Source organism: Lolium perenne, chromosome 1 (assembly GCF_019359855.2).
Source record: "Lolium perenne isolate Kyuss_39 chromosome 1, Kyuss_2.0, whole genome shotgun sequence".
NCBI classification, from domain to species: domain Eukaryota; kingdom Viridiplantae; phylum Streptophyta; class Magnoliopsida; order Poales; family Poaceae; genus Lolium; species Lolium perenne.
In genome coordinates, this window is record NC_067244.2 from 126365644 (window position 1) to 126384174 (window position 18531).

The 18531-nt window shown below is 44.5% G+C and overlaps 4 protein-coding genes and 1 pseudogene across 4 annotated transcripts; 3 read left to right on the top strand and 2 right to left on the bottom strand.

Moving 5' to 3' along the window:
• The first annotated feature begins 174 nt into the window (after window positions 1-174).
• Window positions 175-2515, top strand: LOC127301427 (putative pentatricopeptide repeat-containing protein At5g52630). Its single transcript, XM_051331663.2, has one exon. The coding sequence runs from the start codon at window positions 193-195 to the stop codon at window positions 2278-2280; it is 2088 nt and encodes a 695-aa protein (XP_051187623.1). The 5' UTR covers window positions 175-192; the 3' UTR covers window positions 2281-2515.
• Window positions 2516-5175: 2660 nt separating this feature from the next.
• LOC127333131 (putative GEM-like protein 8) lies at window positions 5176-6013 on the bottom strand (annotated as a pseudogene).
• A 676-nt stretch (window positions 6014-6689) lies between these two features.
• LOC139830382 (uncharacterized) lies at window positions 6690-8731 on the top strand. The gene has a single exon (XM_071818379.1). It carries the CDS (start codon window positions 6899-6901, stop codon window positions 8393-8395), a length of 1497 nt encoding a protein of 498 aa, XP_071674480.1. The 5' UTR covers window positions 6690-6898; the 3' UTR covers window positions 8396-8731.
• A 4377-nt stretch (window positions 8732-13108) lies between these two features.
• Window positions 13109-14286, bottom strand: LOC127301435 (putative GEM-like protein 8). The gene is made up of 4 exons (XM_051331678.1): window positions 14110-14286; window positions 13936-14016; window positions 13553-13827; window positions 13109-13399 (listed from the first exon to the last, which is right to left on the bottom strand). The coding sequence occupies exons 1-4, from the start codon at window positions 14210-14212 to the stop codon at window positions 13223-13225; spliced, it is 636 nt and encodes a 211-aa protein (XP_051187638.1). The 5' UTR covers window positions 14213-14286; the 3' UTR covers window positions 13109-13222.
• Window positions 14287-15757: 1471 nt separating this feature from the next.
• On the top strand, window positions 15758-17430 carry LOC139833004 (uncharacterized). The gene is made up of 2 exons (XM_071823031.1): window positions 15758-15777; window positions 16401-17430. The coding sequence occupies exons 1-2, from the start codon at window positions 15758-15760 to the stop codon at window positions 17428-17430; spliced, it is 1050 nt and encodes a 349-aa protein (XP_071679132.1).
• Window positions 17431-18531: the final 1101 nt, after the last annotated feature.

The window sequence follows — 18531 nt, forward strand, 5'->3', positions numbered from 1 at the left end:
GGAGGATCATCATCTCAATTACAGCACAAATTATTAGAATAGCAATGCTTAGCTAAAGAGTGAGCCATTTCATTGGCTTAGCTAATGATTTGATAAAAACATTGCATAGTTGCATTGAGGAAGAGAAAAATCTGTTCCAAAAGAAAAACATAAATAAGGGCCACCACCATTTTGGCCCTCCAGCCGACCCGCATGGGGAAATTCCGCGGCCAGCACTCCCGCCCACCGGACACCCACACCTCGCTCCGCCTCGCCGCCCCGCTCCAGTCATGCGGCCGCGCCGGCGACCTCCGCCTCGGCCGCCGCCTCCACGCCCGCCTCGTGCTCTCCGGCGCCGCCGCCGCCTCCGCCTTCCTCACCAACCACCTCATCACAATGTACTCCCACTGCGCCGACGTCACGTCCGCGCTCCGCCTCTTCCACGCCATGCCCCGCCCCAACCTCGTCTCCTGGACAACCCTCATCTCCGGCCTCGCCCAGAACTCCATGCACGCCGACGCGCTAGCCGCCTTCGCCTCCATGCGCCGCGCGGGCCTCGCGCCCACGCAGTTCGCGCTCTCCAGCGCTGCGCGCGCCGCGGCCGCCCTCGCTGCCCCACGCCCCGGCGCGCAGCTGCACTGCATCGGCGTCAGGCTCGGCTTCGACTCCGAGCTCTTCGTCGCCAGCAACCTCGCGGATATGTACTCCAAGTCCGGGCTCTTGGCTGAGGCGTGCAGGGTGTTTGACCAAATGCCGCACAAGGATGCTGTCGCGTGGACTGCCATGATCGATGGGTACTCCAAGAACGGGAGCCTTGCGGAGGCCGCTCGAGCTTTCCGGGATATGAAACGAGAGGGACTGGTTCGGGCTGATCAGCACGTGTTCTGCAGTGTCTTGAGTGCATCGGGAGGGCTCAAGGATAGATGGCTTGGCCGAACCATCCATGGTAGTGTAATGAAGGAAGGGTTTGATCGGGAGGTTGCTGTGAGAAACGCACTCACTGACATGTACGCTAAGGCTGCGGATATGGAGGATGCTGCTCGCGTGCTGAAGGTTGACCCTGAAGGTTGGACTGTTGTGTCGGCCACCTCGCTCATCGATGGCTACATAGAGACTGACCGTGTTGAGGACGCCCTTCGGACGTTTATTGAACTCCGGAGGCAAGGAGTTGAGCCCAATGAATTTACTTTCTCCAGCATGATCAAGGGCTGTGCTATGCAGGCTCTGCTTGAGCAAGGTGCGCAGTTGCATGCTCAAGTGACCAAGACAAATATTATCAGTGACTGCTTTGTTGGTTCCACCCTTTTGGATATGTATGGTAAATGTGGCCTCATAAGTTTGTCCAGTCAGTTGTTTAATGAGATCGAACACCGTACTGATATTGCTTGGAATGCGCTAATCAATGTATTAGCACAACATGGCCATGGTAGGAAAGCAATCCAAGCTTTCGATAGGATGACCTCTAGTGGTATCAGGCCAAATCACATTACGTTTGTCAGCCTGCTTACAGCATGCAGTCATGCTGGGTTAGTGGATGAAGGACTGAAATATTTTAATTCCATGAAGGATGCCCATGGTATTGAGCCTAAAGAGGAGCACTATTCCTGCATTATTGATATGTATGGTCGAGCTGGGAGACTAGACGAAGCAGAGAAATTCATACATGAGATGCCTGTCAAGCCAAATGCCTATGGTTGGTGCTCCTTGCTTGGAGCTTGCCGGATGAGAGGAAACAAGGAGCTGGGAGAGGTTGCGGCACAAAACATAATGGAGCTTGAGCCAGATAACACTGGTGTCCATGTGTCCCTTTCTGGGATCTATGCATCGCTGGGCCAATGGGAGGATGTGAAGGCAATCAGGAAGTTGATGAGGGATAGCAGGATTAAGAAGTTGCCTGGATTTAGCTGGGTCGATGCTAACAACAAAACTCATGTTTTTGCATCCGAAGATTGGTCACACCCACAGCAGGAAAAGATATATAAAAAACTTGAGGAACTCTATAAGAGGATAAAAGAGGAAGGTTATGTCCCGGACACACGGTTCTTGCCATGTAATTTGGAAGATGCTGCAAAGGAGAGGATTCTGCGTTATCACAGTGAGCGGATTGCCGTAGCTTTTGCTTTGATAAGCATGCCTGCTACAAAACCAATCATTGTGAAGAAGAATTTGCGCATCTGCGTAGACTGCCATTCTGCACTGAAGTTCATTGCTAAGGTAGAAAGCAGAGATATTATTGTTAGAGATAACTCCAGGTTCCACCATTTTGGGAAAGGGGGGTGTTCCTGTGAAGATTACTGGTGATTAAATCTTATCTCTTCATTTGCATTAGAAAGGACATTCTTGAATTGCTGTGATCTGCCCAATTCACGGTGCTTCAATTTTATGTCACTATATTTGGATACAAGCTCATTGGTACTTGTGGTGCATGCTATTTATTAACTGCCCGATGGCAAACAGGCACATGCTTCTACCTGTTCATGCCATGAATGCAAATATAGACAAGATATATTTTGTGCTGTTACAACTGTTTCTTGTTTTTACGAAATCAAGACATTGTAGTTTACAAGGCACAATACCTGAAGTTTTCTATTCTAAACAACACTGCAGCCCCTTAAGTAACTGTTTCTTTGCAACTCCTGCTGCGTGCAGATACTTAAGATTTCTTTTACGTAATGAGCTCCATTGACCAAAAGAAGTTCTATGCAACTCTTCTATTCCGCACTAAACACATTGTTGTTTCTTTGAGGTGTGTTCTTACTATTCACACATAGTTGAGCATATTGCAAGTGTTCAATAAAATTGGACATTGACATTGTGAAATTGAACATTTTGAAGAAATTAATCACATGAGTCTTCACTATAGAAGGAATCATTATTGTTTTTTTAAAGAGGACGCTGTCTACAGGACAGATTCAATTGATAGGTATAACTGAGAAACCTTCAGCAACTTCCCAGCTCTCCGAATATGTGTTTGGAAGACACAACATTAGTGTCCTATACTCCTATGCAACATTGGTACCCCTGAAATGTGCGGATCATCCTTTCTTCCACTGCCCTGTTAGATTCACTTGCTGGCACAAATAGGGACTTCAGTGGGGAGATTTCATCTTCAGGATAGAGATATCATATTTTTCGTTCTTTTAGATGCAAAGAGGAATCTATGACCACCCTCCGAGGCTGGGCAGACTTATTCTTTTTACTAAGGCTAAGAGTTTCCTAGTACATAGTTGCTCGTGCATTCCTGGCCTCCTCTTCTATTGCAAATATTTTACCTTTATTAAAAAAGTTATATGCTGATGTGGTCTCTCTTACCCCTTCTCTTTCAAAAAATCAATACTTCTGGCCTGAAGAATCCCTGTACCCATCTTTCTGCCTTAAAAGCTTAAAAGTGCAGTCCTGAAGCCGCTCAAACATTAGTCATTTAGAAGTGTTCAAAACTAGTAAGACGGCCAAATAATATAAAATAAACAGAATGATAGAATAAGTTTAAGATGTTCACCAACACCTTTTGTGTATTGTTTTATGTTTAATGCAGCATGTTCCCATCGAATAAACGTTAGAACCTTCTGTGTGTACAACACCTCACTCTTAAGGATTGTGGTTTTACTGTTCTCATGACATGAGGAAGCTAAGTATGACTTTCTTTGTGTGTCTGCGTTTGAACAGGCACCTGAAGGCACTTAAAATATAGTTATGAATCCTAGCTAAATTTCTTCATTCTTTTGAGTTTCTTCTCTTTGCCTCTTCGCATAAGGGTTAATTTCACATGGAAATGTGGTACTAACCAGTTCTTATGCGACTTAAGGTCTTATCGCTTGAAACTTGTTTCCTTGCTCTTGAGTGGTAAAAACTGTCTTGGTTGGTAACCTGCTAATCATTATCATGCTACTGCTTGGATGTGTAACTTTAATATGCTCTGCATAAAATTCATGACCTGCTATAGTTCTCCGCAAACTTCCTTTTGCTGTAAGAAATGACCCCTGCTTCTATCCATTTAAATATTGTGAGGTAGCTTAAGAATTAAAAAATGTCTATCTTTGATAGAATTAAGTAGCATGCTTAAGTCATCACTTTCGCCTGCAGAGTCATCATCTGATCACCATGATCATATAATACCCAGTGCTTTAATAACGTCAGCAGAAAGGTTGTCTTCAAATATAGTACTATATGATTAGTTTCAATTGTTGTCACCTTGGATTTTTTTTGATGGTACTAAACCATTGCTGTATAGTCATATTAGCCTATCTCCATCTGTGGTACAAAGTAGCTCCATTTTTTCCTTACTGGGAATTAATCAACACAAGGTGTCAATCAGCATCCATGCATGCACAGCTGAATTAGCAAACATATGCTACCCATTCCATAAACCATTAGGTGTGGCTATTGATCGCAGGGAGTATTTATTAGGCTTTTGGAGGAGGGTTTTTTTAGTTTACGGAACGAAACTCTGTCGTTTTTTGTTGCTGTAATTACATATTTTAATGTGTATTTTCTACGCAGTCATTTGCAAGAATGTATGGCTATAATAAGGAAATATGTGTTGTTGATTACCTCCTAACTCCTTATGCAATTATATCATTGATTCTCAGTTCCTGTACCCTGTTGTGGAAGATTGTTGGCTTTTCAGTGTTTTTGTATCGGAGTGCTGATGACTGCAACTATCATGATTTTTAGTGACTGATATGGTAATACCTATTGCTCTACTGAAACATTACTAGCACCCATCACATATCAGAATTAATAGGAACCTGAAATGGTAACAGTAACAAAAAATACATGTTGAAATGAAATAACCAATAAAAGTAATATGCCCATATGAGTTGATAATCCACTTTCATATGCACATGATCCCGAGATGATTATGTGGCAAAGAGTTCCCGTAAACATATCTTAGCTAAGTAGAACTGTCACATGAGGTACAAAAACTGTTGTACGTACAATCTCCTGTAATGACAAAACATTATATGTGGCCTTCAACATAATCACTCTCCTGCTACATTTGGTTTAGATGAACTCTTCTTTCAAGAATGGAGCCCTCTATATATAATGCTATAAACACTTGGTAAGGAAAATGTATCGAAATGATTCCTTGGCCTTTTAGCATATCGCAAGTTCATAAGCTTGGAGAACATCATCAAGAAAAATGTTTTTCATTTCAGTATGATTGTTCAATTCTACTTGCCCCATGTACATATACCATTTCAACATGGTACACAGTATGACTGATAGTACATAAGTGCAGTGTCATCTCAGCTCCGAGATTACATGCTGAAGATATTTGAATGATTTTGTGTAACTGATGAAATCCATAAACCAAAAATCGAAACCGTCAACCGTAACCACATCAATGTATTTCTCATCAGGATTATACAAATTTTCCCTCACTACAGCACTCTTTATCCTCTTTGCAGGAATCATGACCTGTGGAAGGGTACAAAAATCTCATAAGCTTCGACTTCAAATGAATGTCGAAATAGTTCTTAACCAGATTTTTCATCCAGTAAACTTAAGCTACTAACCAGAGGGGACTTTGCTTTAGTTACCTTGTAGGGCACCCTTGTGATGTGACCCTTGGGAGATGTTAAATCCAAAGGCCTATCACTATGGAAGGCAATTTTCTGAGTTGAGATGAAGAGCATTCCAGCTATTGGGCCAGCTGTGGTTGAAAGATAGCACTGGAAAGTTCTCGACAGGAAAGTATTGCCTGAAGACTTTGTCCATGCTACCAGCTTGGAGAACCTTTGCACCCACGCTTAGTTTCCCTTTCACAGTTTCTGAAAGTTTTGGTCCAAGTGCTACTGCAAGGCAAAAATACAAAGGTTTATCAACGATGAGAATTGCTGTCTGATTAGTGTATAACTGCATATCAATTTCTTATTGGGAAAGGTAGATATTAGATGTCGTACTTACTGTGTTCCTTGAAGCCCTGCATATAACTATCTGTCTTCTGGCTTAGCTTGCTTATCCGATAAATGATGGAATTCTTCTTATCTGCACCGGCCAAGGAAAGGATAGAAATCTTCGAGGCCGTCATGGCGAGGTCCCTCCAGGACCTCGTCCTCGCCGAGAACGCCATGCCCCTCGACCAGGCCTGCGTCTGGTCGAGGGAGCAGTGGGAGAAGGAGGAGGCGGAGCGGCAGGCTCGCCTCGTCGAGCAAGCCGCTCGCTACCGCCGGCCTGCGACTCCTCCATCCGGTGTCCCCGTCCCCGTCATCGACCTCGAGGAGTCCGATGACGAGTGGTACAAGCCCTCGCCGTCCCCGCCTCGCAACAGTGGCCGGTGGGGAACTCCGGCCAGAGCACCAGCAGCCAGGCGGCGGCGGCGCCGACGCGCTTCGACGACGACGGCTCCGACGATGATGCCGGCGACGGTGACTACACGGTGTTCTACCGCCATTTCGGCATGTAGAGCGCGGTGTTTCAGTAGTTAAAGTTGTATTCCCCAAATTCGGCCTCTATGTATGAACTTCGCCCTTTTATATAGTAAATATCATCAAAGTTAGTCTAAATTTAATCGTTTTTACCGTGTTTCGTCAAGTTTTCGTATTTCAAAATTAAATCGCCGTCCACAAATGGAATCGCGGCTGGGAAACAGACCCTTCACACGCCATTTTTTCGTCCAATCCGGACGAAATTAACCCCGGATTTCGGGCGTGGGAGGGCAAAAACCAGTGGAGATACTCTAAGATACCACTGTTTTCCTTTTAGGGGGTCCTCCTCTCTATCTTCCTTTTCTCCCCAGCCGCCGTCCCCCTCTGTTCTTTTCCTCAGCCGCCGCCGGCGTCGCCCTTCTCCACCCCGCCGCCTCCAACCCTCCCCGGCCCCTTCCCCTCCACTCCACCTCTTCCCCCCTCCCGATCTCCCTCTCCACCAACCAGGTTTCTTCCCCACGCCCGGGGGTGCTCGGGAGGAGGCCGCCATGGCACGGACCGAGAACATCGGGCCTGGCTCCTCTAGCCATGGTGATGGTCGTGCTCGTCGCAGAAGAAGCGACGATAGTGATGAAGTAGCTCGCGCGCGCAAGCGCTCTACCTCTCGTGCTGCTGAGATTGAAGAATCCGAAGAAGAAGAGGGGGAGGAAGAGGAAGAAGAAGAAGAGGATCTCGCGGCATTCTCATTTGAGGCCCGTAAGAACAAGAAGAAGGTGGTCCAGAAGCTCTCCGCCCCTCTTGGCAGGAGGATGGTGCGGAGCGTGCCGAAGAAGGACAAGCGTTATGTGGCGGTTGACTACAGGACCATGGCCTCCAATGAGTATGTTGAGCTTCGTCTCGCACTTGCTTTTCACGGGAGGAGGTCTCAACGGACTGCCTTTGATCCTCGTTTTTGGAAGCTTGAGCATCAAGATATCTATGAGAGCATCTGTATCCTTCCGCGGTCACACATGTGTTCACCTCACAAGCATATGGATATTCCATTCATTGTCAAGAATGAGATGAAGCTTGGGCAAGGTGTGGTGGAGATTATTGAAGCCAAAGGATTGAAGGGCATCATGGAGTTTCAGCAAGATTGGAATGAGGAAGCCATCCTTCAATTCTATGCCACTTGCTTCTTTGCCAAGGATAAAGCAAGGACCGTGCATTGGATGACCGGTGGGGAACACCTCTCATGCACCTTTGCGAGGTTTGCCGACCTTCTTGGCCTCAATGGGGCACAAGGCTATAGCATCCATTCTCATGCTACCAATGGGCTTGCGTTGCATCCAAAGGCTCTTGCACCTCTTTATCCTCCGGGCCATGCTTCTAAGCTCGTTGGTACCTCCACCGCCATGATACCCAAGTATGCCTTCCTCTTCAAGTGCCTCACTTGGACTCTTGTACCCAAAAGTGGCGATTACCTCTCCGTGAGGAACTTCGCTATTGATCTTATGCTGGAGATGGCCATCTTGGACCGGAAGCTCAATGTTGCTGACTTCATCTTCCATGAGATGCGCCTTGCCTCTTACTCTCAAGGGCGCAGTCTCCCTTATGGGCCTTTCATTCAAGCCATGATCGACGACGCCTTTGTGCCATCTATTCAGATGGATTGCTCTCATAAGGTTTGGAGCCCTCGGTTTGACAACAAGAAGAACGCCCCAATGCCAGTGGTAGCGCCCCCGAGCATGCCGGTGGTATCACCCCTGAGCCGCTTTGAGAAGTTCATGGCCAAGGCACAGCGCTCCATATTCAACATGTGCAAGTTCAATGCTCAAGAGCTTGTGAACCACAACAAGCTTGCCTATGATCGCATCAAGTTGTACAAGGATCGCCTCCGTGCACTTGGTGATACCCAAGTTAGTGATGATGAAGCTCCTCCGGCTCTTGCATTGTCCGTGCTAGCCTTGTCCGTGCTACCTGAGTTCACCTTCCCGGAGGCAGGCTACGAGGACTACTTCGCCGAGTCTCCTGCCCGTGCCGACGACGACGCCGGCGATGAGTGATCTTCTTGGGTGGCCATTAGTCTCGGTAGTCTCTTTTCCCTTTTTGGTACTTGTCTCCAAGGGGGAGAGGAAGTTTGCTAGGTGTTGCTTGCTAGTTTCCATGTCTCGGTTGTCCATTGATTCTTATGGGTATATAAACTTGTAAAAGCAGCAGCGAGATCACATGATTTATCAAGGTTGCAGCATGTGTCCAAAGTATATACATGTACCACATGCAACCATGACAGTAGATTAAGAGTGCTACCATCAAATTGACATGTCACGGATGCAGTGTAATGTATTGGATTCCTAGGATGGAGCAGTTTCAGATAGTCAGAATATTCTGCTTCGTTTTTACTGTCGCCAGTCAGCTGGCTTGCTGTGAACTTCATGCAGCATATATGATGGATCGTAACATGCGTATGTGATGAGCCCGAAGTGAATTGCTAGCTGTGAATTCAATGCAGAAGCTCTGATCGATTTTAACGTACGCAGAGATAATTTCTTGGCTGTTTTCCTGTAAGTTCTCTTTACAACTCTAAAGCTTAAATTCAGATGCTGATCTTAGCATGTGTTTGGTTTGTGGTTAGTCGACCATTGTTCAACAAGTTTTTTTTCTAAGGTTTAGCTTCTGTAACTGAATGGTAGTTTTTTTTTTCCGTGGGAATGGTAGTTACAAATCACTAAATCAGTGCATTCAGTAGCATATACCGTTAAAGTAGAAAAACTAAGTACTCTCATGTCCTTTTTCTGGCTTAGAATGATCATAATATTTATTTACACATCATTTTACTTTAAACGGTCTCTTCCTTAGAACGTACTTACACAAAGTACAGTACTATTCACCTGGGTGTGTGTCCCAGAAGTCCCGCCCAAACCAGCACTGTGCACCTGAGAAGTAGCTGAAACCGGAGGGTCAGCCCGGCCCTCAGTAGTGTCCATAGCATCATCATCCTCAGCCTCAGGTGCCCCACCTTTGTCATTATCATCATTCCTCTTCTCCCAGAGGAAGGGAACAAAGTCGGGATCAGGGATATAATCAGCAGGCGCCCTACGGAAATGGAACTCTGGCAGTCTTCTGCGGTTCCTCATAAAGTTGATTTGGAGCAAGTCTGGTTACATGTAGGAGTTCCTCACACACTCCGACACTTCTTGGGTCTATGGGCTGTGGGGTCTCTATTGGGCAAGACTTTGGATGTTGATCTTCTGAGCCTACGCTGCCGGGGTGTAGTTCGCGTGCTGGTGGCCATGCTGAATTCTTTGGTCTTGGATAGGACAGTCTCGGAGCCTTGCTCTTACGCTACTTCAGATGCTGTAGTGAAGTTGAAGTCCTTTGAAAGGGAATTTATGTCCCTACTCTTTATTTTGGTAATTGGTGAATACAAGGTTAGAGAGGACTAACCGTTTATATCAAGCTTATCTATAGGTTGAGTCCTCTCCCCTCTTTGGTGTTGGGTTACGATGCGAAAAGGGAAAAGAAGGTCGAAGTGACTCGAGACGGAGTCGGAAAGAACTTGACATGGTAGTCCTTCCTTTTTTTTTGGTTTTATTGAGTATAGGAACCCCGCACTATTAAGAAGGGATCGAAACTTTTATTTGTTACTTGGCTCAAATCAATTCCCTTCTTTCAAAAACCTTGTTTTTACATCTATCTTTTGCTCCAATTCTCACACAAAAGTTCAAAAGAAAAAAAAAACCCAATTGGTTCCTCTTTTTTATTGTCAAACAGAAAACCCATCTGGTCATACCGGGCCTCAGGCCGGTATGATCGGGAGACCTTAGACCGGTATGACCGGGTACTTGCCTTTTGGCCAGCCCCCCCCCCCCCGATATGACCGGGTGCACCCACTTCTGAACCACTGAGTCAGGCCGATCATACCGGGTCGTTTCCCCTCGACCAGAAACAGCACCCGGTATGATCGGGCCTCAGGCCGGTCATACCGGCCTTCCCCTCCGTTTGATTCCATCAGGTTCACCCGGTATGATCGGCCCCTCTCTTTTTTCTGCACGACTTGTTTTCAGAAAAGGCTACTTTTCCTATATAAGGAAAGCCATGATTTCGGGATCAATTACCTTGGCCATTATTCTGAGATCCAAATCAAGTTCTTGATCCCCTCACACTCTCTTGCAAACTTCTCCCTCAATTCTTTGATCAAGAGAGATTCAACCAATGATTTTGAGAGAGGATCCACACAATTGAAAGATCTCTTCCTCCTCTCTCTTTCCACCGAACTAATTTGTGATTTGAGCCTTGTGTCAAGTTCAAGCTTCGATCTTGTTACTCTTGGAGGTTGAGGACTCCTAGGTGGTAACGGTCGCCGGGAGCAATGGACTTGTGATTGCACGGAAAGTTTGCACGGGATTGGAGGCCTCCCTAAGGTCTCCACTAGTGGATCGAGCTTCTACTTCGTGGAAGAAGCTCATGGAGAAGACGGTGAGCCTTCGTGGCGTTCGGGGTCCTTCGTGGTACCCACACCGCTCCAACGGTGACTAGCTTCCCCTCAAGGAAGTGAACATCGGGATAAAATCGTCATCTCCGCGTGCTTCGGTTATTTCTATCCACTTTACTTTATCTTGATAGCCTTTGTGCTTGAAGTTGTTTATCGCATCATATAGGTTGTCTCACCTAGATTGCATTAGGCCAACTTTATTTATCTGCAAAAGCCTAAAATTGCAAAAGAAGTGAATAAAATTTTGCAGAACCTATTCATCTCCCCCCTCTAGGTTACCGTCTCTATCCTTCTGTTGCATTTAGTTTGCCGATGTTAAGAGGAGTTGATTAGTTAGTTGATGACATGTTTACAGTTAGCTTTATAAGTCATTGATAGGTGTAGATGTAGGTTTTCCTACTTATCAATTATCATGATCCATGAAGTAGTTTGTGGCGCCTTCTTCAGTAGCGGTTCTTCATTTCCCCTTCCAGGGAAACAAATGTGCTATCTTGTGCTGATTGGAGAGTAAAGATGAAGGTAAAGTAAACACGGTGGTTGGTCTGTGCCAGATTACCAGTAAACACGGTGGTTGGTCTGTGCCAGATTACCAGTAAACTTACTTTTATGCACAGTTTCGAAATAACCGGGAAATGCTGGTGAATGTTGGTGTAGATATGTTGAACCCCACGTGACCAGTCTGAAGAAACTAGTAACAAAAGAAAAAAATTGTTTTTGTGTCATTCGGTCACCACCATGTAACTAGGTTCAGAATCAAACAAGAAACGGGTGATACAGACATTCACAAATTATACAAAACAGGTTATTATATTTCGCTTTTCTCCAGCTCATTGTTTGTCCATGATATGATAGTTGACATTTTTTGCCATTTTGGTTACTTCGTAATGGCAATAATGACATGCAAAAGCATTTTCAGTTTTCTTAGTTAAAGACTTGAATATGCCAAAGTTATATCATGCATTAGTTTACTACACCTACTACTTAAATATAATACACCTCACTACCATATTGATCAAAGCAAAATAAAGCAAAAACTATTCTCCTGTGCCTTCCGGCCATTTCTTCTGGAAAACAGAAAATGGGGAAAGGCATGCATGATAGGTTGGTAGGTTCAGGCTCAAGATCTTCTTTTAGTTGTGGTGGCGCCACATTGGTTGTGTACTTTTCACTTGTACCTAGGCCATACCCTAGTGCTGGGAATCGTCTTGAATCTTAAACAAACTAAACTAATAAAAGTCTTCCTGCCAGATTCAAGGTCTAAGAACGTGGTGCCGATGCCCAGCCCAGGTGATGGTTGGGACCTGTGTGATCTGGAGTGAGACTAATCTGATGTGTAAAACTGCCTAGTTTCCCCTTATATGGACTTGATTCAAGGACGTCATAATTCTGCTATGCTTCTCCATGTCCATGCGACCCTGCCACGTGTTGATCTGATGTGCGTGGCACTTATGCAGAACCTCGTCAGAAAGCTAGGTGATCATGCTCGTCGATAAAGCCATCGGTATGAGCTGTGTTTGCGACATTGTTAAGTTTTGTTTAGGTCTATATTATATGCTGATTATTGGGATAGATCTGTCGCTTTTGGTTTGACGTGGCAATTTGTTTGTAGCTAAACTCTAGCTTAGATCCATCATGCATTCACCGAAAGAGAACTATTTAGTGGTTCTGTAATGCAAAAGAATTTCGTAGAAAATTTACAGGACTATAATCCTTAAAAAGAATCTTACACACATTTTTAATTCTATGATTGAAAACAAGGGAAATACTTTTGTACTTACACGCATGGGTGTGAGTGTTTCCGGAGCTGCCCGTTTTGCTTTGTAAAAAACCCATTCTCTTGAAAACAATGTTAACTTTTTGTGGTTATAGGCTTTTTTATTTGTATGATTGAAAAATCTTACACTTTTTTATTCCCAATGGTAACAGTGTAAAAAAGAACATGTAGAAATTAAATAAACCAATAAAAGCATGATGACCATATGAGTTGATAATCCACTTTCATATAAACATGATCACAAGATTATTTTGTGGCAGAGTTCACCTAAGAATATCGTCGCTAAGTAGAACTGTCACATAAGGTAGAAAATGAGCATACAGTCTTCTGTCATGACAAAACATTAAATGTGGCCTTCAACATAATCACTCTCATGCTACATTTGGTTTAGATGAACTTTTTCTTTCCAGAATGGAGCCTCTATATGGTTATAACCACTTGGTAAGGAAAAGGTATCAACATGATTCCTTGGCCTTTGAGAATATCGCAAGTTCACAAGCTTTGAGAACATCGTCAAGAAATAATGCTTTTCATTTCAGTATGATTGTTCAATTCTACATGTCCAATGTACATATACCATTTCAACATTGTACATAGTATGACTGGGATTATAGAAGTACAATGTCATCTCAACTCCGAGATTACATGCTGAAGATATCTAAATGATTTTGTGTAACTGATGAAACCCATAAACCAAAAATCGAAACCGTCAACAGTAACTACATCGATGTATTTCTCATCAGGATTATACAAGTTTTCCCTCACTGCAGCACTCTTTATCCTCTTTGCAGGAATCATGACCTGTGGAAGGTACAAAAATCTCATCAGCTTCGATTTCAAGTGAACATCCAAATAGTTCTTAACCAGATTTTTTGTCCAGTAAACTTTAGATATTAGCCAGATTTTTTGTCCAGTAAACTTTAGATATTAACCAGGGGATTTTTCTTTAGTTACCTTGTAGGGGACCCTTGTGATGCGTCCCTTGGGCGATGTTAAATCCAAAGGCCTATCACTATGGAAGGCAATCTTCTCAGTTGATATGAAGAGCATTCCAGCTATTGGGCCAGCTGTGGTTGAAAGATAACACTGGAAAGCCTTCAATAGCTTCTCTTCTTCCTCGACTGGAAAGTATTGCCTGAAGACTTTATCCATGCTACCAGCTTGGAGAACCTTTGCACCCAGGCTCAGTTTACCTTTCACAGTTTCTGAAATTTTCGGTCCAAGTGCTACTGCAAGGCAAAACAGATTTATTACATTGAGAATTGTTGCCTGGTTGGTCTATAAAACTGTATATCAACTTCTCGTTGGGAAAGGTAGATATTAGAGGGCATACTTACAGTGTTCCTTGAAGCCTTGCATATAACTATCAGTTTTCTGGCTTAGCTTGCTTAGCCGATAAATGATGGAATTCTTCTTATCTGCACCAAGGAAAGGATAGAAATCAGTATTGACAGACACATCACTGTAGGTGGAACAAAGAGAAACGGGAAAGAAGATCGTGAGATCATTACCCTTCTTGCAGGCCAAAGTAGAACAGGTTGGTTTTCTTTCATCAGCATATCTCAAGGAAGACATTGGAATTCCAATGACATGCTCCTGGTTGAAACTCTCCATTGTTGTTTGCTGAAACTGTTTGTTGCTAGTTAGGTTGGTTCTTTCCCAGTGAGAAGTTGGCTCCTGCTCCAAGGCATCTAGGGATTTTATAAGGTGAAGTTGTGTTAAAGGGGTTGCTTTATTCCAAGGAACAAAGTGGTCGAACTGAATCATCACTTTATGCTGCATACTCACCATCGCCTCATCAGGATGAAAAGCAGGGAACACTTTTCTAGACTAAAGGAACGGGCTTGAGCAGAACACCTTGGAGCTTCTTTTTTTTTTGCGGGAAACCTTGGAGCTTTCAACCCGGCGAATGGAGAGGAGGTACCTGTGTTTTCCTTTCCTAGTGCACTTTCTGTTGATTACAGTTTGTCCATGATAAGAGGAGTTGATGAGTTAGTTGATGGCATTTTTACAGTTAACTTTATAAGTTATTGATAGGTGACCATGTAGGTTTTCCTACTTATCATGATTCATGAAGTAGTTTGTGGCGCCTTCTTCAGTAGCCATTCTTCTTTTCTCCTTTCAGGGAAAGAAATCTGCTAGCTAGTGTGGGTTCGAGAGTGAAGAGGAAGGTAAGTAAACACGTTGGTTGGTCTGTGCCAGATTACCGGTAAACATACTTTTTGTGTGCATGGTAGTTTGGTGCTCATCTCCTTTACTCTTGCATTTGGGTCACGTTTTTGTGATGATTATTGTTCGGGAATCTTGACCAAACTAGGAAAACGCCCACATGGTGAAGTCTAGAAGGACTGGGAAAATGCCTGTGCATATTGGTGTAAGTATGCCACGTGACCAGTGTGAAGAAACTAGCAACAAATGAAAAAAGAAAGATGTTTTGTGTCATTGGATAACTACTATGTAACCAGGTTCAGAATCAAACTAGAAGTGGGTGATAAAGATATTCACCAATTATACAAAAGAGGTTATTATGTTTCACTTTTCTCTAGCTCATTGCTTACGCAAATATGATAGTTGACAAATTTCTCTATTTTGGCTACTTCGGATTGGCAATAATGACATGCATGCAAAAGCATTTTCAGTTTTCTTAGTTAAGGACTCGAATATGCCAAAGTTATATCATGCATTACTTTGCTACACCTACTGCTTAAAAATAATATACCAACTACCTTATTGATCAAAGAAAAATAAAAGAAAACTAAGAACTATTCTCCTGGGACTTTCGACCATTTGTTCTGGTACACAGAAAATGGGGAAAGGCATACATGATACAAGTGTTTGGTTGGTTCAGGCTCAAGATCTTCTTTTAGTTGTGGTGGCGCCACATTGGTTGTGTGCTTTTCACTTGTACCTGGGCCATACCCTTGTGCTGGGAATCGTCTTGAATGTTAAACAAACTAAACTAATAAAAGTCTTCCTGCCAGATTCAGGGTCCAAGAACGTGGTGCCCATGCCCTGCCCAGGTGATGGCTAGAACCTGTGTGATGTGGAGCGAGACTAATCTGATGTGTAAAACTGCCTGCTTTCCGCTAATCTGGACTTGATTCAAGGACAACATAATTCTGCATTTCTTTCGCATTGCTTCTCCATGTCCATGCGACCATGCCACGTGTTGATCTGATGTGCGTGGCACTTATGCAGAACCTCGTCAGAAAGCTAGATGATCATGCTCGATCTATAAAGCCATCGGTATGAGCTGTGTTTGTTGCATCGTCAAGTTTTGTTTAGGTATATTTTATATATGCTGATTATTGGGATATCGTTTTGTAACTCCGCCTATGCCTTTTAGGAATAGCCGGTCCCAAGCCCGGGTAAAGGAGGAGGGTTGTGTTAGGCTTGGCGAGCCAACGTAAAAACCAGTCTTTCCTATGGATATGAAACCCAATAGATTTTCGTTGAGGCGTAACCCTCTTAGCGACGCGCCATATCGAAACCAGGGTGTGGTGTTAAATGAGTAAGGGCTGGGCCGCCACCGCCTGGCGCGCCATATTGGAACCCGGATATGGTGTTAAATGAGCAAGGGCCGGGCCGCCACTGCCATAGTGGCGCGCTACATCTTCGCCCGGATGTAGTGTTAAGTGAGCAAGGATCTTTGCATCTCTCTCGGCGGATGTGAAGGGCAAGGAAGCTAGCCGCGGCAAATAGGTTGCTGGTGGGTAGTTGGAATGTAGGATCCTTGACCAGGAAGCTACGAGAGTTAGTGGATGCTGCCATCAGGAGGCGTATAAATATCCTTTGTGTCCAGGGGACTAGATGGGCGGGTCAGAAGGAGGGAAGTCGAGAATACCGGCTTCAAGCTTTGGTATTCAGGTTCAGCTGGTACTAGGAACGACATAGGTGTCCTCATAGATAAGAGCCTCAAGGATGGAGTAGTGGACGTTCGGAGAAAGGGTGATAGGATCATCCTAGTCAAGCTAGTTGTTGGGAATCTTGTCCTGAATGTGGTGAGTGCTTATGCCCCACAAGCTGGGCTCGACATAAGCGCGAAACGACAATCTTGGGAGGACTTGGAGGATGTGGTTAGAAGTGTATCGCCAAACGAGAAGCTCTTCATTGGAGATCTCAATGGCCATGTGGACACAACTAACATAGGGTTTGAGGGTGTGCATGGAGGCTTCGGGTATGGTGACAGAAATCAGGAGGGTAAAGACATCCTGGACTTTGCGGTTGCCTATGACCTGTTAGTCGCTAACACCTTCTTTAGGAAGAGGCAATCTCACCTAGTGACCTTTAGTAGTGCCCAACACTCTAGCCAGATTGACTTTGTCCTCACTAGAAGAAGAGATAAGAGGGCTTGTTTGGATTGCAAGATGATCCCTGGGGAGTTTGTTGTGGCGCAACATAAGCTTGTGGTAGTTTACTTCCATTTTCACGCTCGTGTGATGCGGGATAAAGGCATCAACATGACAAGAACAAAGTGGTGGAAGCTCAAAGGAGAAGCACAACAAACCTTTAGGAAGAGGATGATCACGGAAGGACCATGGGACGAAGAGGGAGATGCGGATAGCATGTGGGTGAAGATGGGTACGTGCATTCGGAAGGTAGCTAGGGAGGTGCTTGGAGTGACCAAGGGTAAGAAGCCACAAGCTAAGGACACATGGTGGTGGAATGAGGATGTCCAAAGGGCTATCAAGGAGAAGAAGGAGTGCTACATGAGTTGGCACCACAATAGAAACACAAGCAACATGGTGAAGTACAAAGAGGCCAAGAAGAAGGCAAGGCGAGTTGTGAGTGGAGCAAGGGGCGGGCCTATGAGGAGTTATATGACAGACTAGGTACAAAGGAAGGCGAGAAGGATATCTACAAGATGGCGAAAATTCGGGAGAGGAAGACAAGGGGCCTCAACCAAGTTAAATGTATCAAGGATGAGGCTAATTGACTTCTAGTGAAAGATGAAAAGGTCAAAAACAGATGGAGGGAGTACTTTGATGGGTTATTCAACGATGGGAACGAGGGCACTATGCCCAAGCTGGATGACTCCTTTGACGATACCAGTAGGCGTTTTGTGCAGAGGATCCAAGATCTTGAGGTTAAAGAGGCCCTCAAAAGGATGAAAGGAGCCCTCGGCCCTGATGGTATCCCAATTGAGGTGTGGAGAAGCCTCAGAGACGTGGCAATAGTATGGCTAACTAAGCTTTTCAACCACATTTTTCGGTCAAACAAGATGCCCGAGGAGTGGAGGAAAAGCATATTAGTACCTATCTTCAAGAATAAAGGAGATATCCAAAGTTGTACTAACTACCGACGGATTAAGTTTATGAGCCATACTATGAAACTTTGGGAGAGAATCATCGAGCATCACTTGAGGAGAGTGACGAAAGTCACTAAAAACCAATTCGGTTTTATGCCCGAGAGATCGACTACAGAGGCGATTTTCTTACTTCGCCAGAGAGGTATAGGGAGCAGAAGAAGGACCTACATATGGTCTTTATCGACTTGGAGAAGGCGTATGACAAGATACCAAGGACGGTCATGTGGTGGGCGTTGGACACAAAGTTCCAACAAAGTACATTACCCTCATCAGAGATATGTACGATCGTGTTGTGACAAGTGTTCGCGCAGGTGATAGTGAGACCGATACCTTCTCAATCACAATAGGACTACATCAAGGGTCAGCATTGAGCACATACATGTTTTCCTTGGTGATGGATGAGGTGACCAAGGATATACAAGGGGATATTTCTTGGTGTATGCTCTTTGCCGATGATATGGTGCTAGTAGATGAAACTAGGGCCGGCGTGAATAGGAAGTTAGAACTATGGAGGCAAACTTTGGAGTCAAAGGGGTTTAGACTTAGTAGGACCAAGAATGAGTACATGCGATGCGACTTTAGTGGTGTTGTTGGTGAAGATGGAGATGTCAGTTTAGAAGGAAAA

Coding starts and splice junctions, on each gene's coding strand:
- LOC127301427 (XM_051331663.2), top strand. CDS start 193: ATGGGGAAATTCCGCGGCCAGCACTCCCGCCCACCGGACACCCACACC.
- LOC139830382 (XM_071818379.1), top strand. CDS start 6,899: ATGGCACGGACCGAGAACATCGGGCCTGGCTCCTCTAGCCATGGTGAT.
- LOC127301435 (XM_051331678.1), bottom strand. CDS start 14,212: ATGGAGAGTTTCAACCAGGAGCATGTCATTGGAATTCCAATGTCTTCC. Junction 13,828..13,935: donor GCAAGGCTTCAAGGAACACT/GTAAGTATGCCC, acceptor TTTGCCTTGCAG/TAGCACTTGGACCGAAAATT. Junction 13,400..13,552: donor TCACAAGGGTCCCCTACAAG/GTAACTAAAGAA, acceptor TACCTTCCACAG/GTCATGATTCCTGCAAAGAG.
- LOC139833004 (XM_071823031.1), top strand. CDS start 15,758: ATGCCACGTGTTGATCTGAT. Junction 15,778..16,400: donor ATGCCACGTGTTGATCTGAT/GTGCGTGGCACT, acceptor CTTTGTGTCCAG/GGGACTAGATGGGCGGGTCA.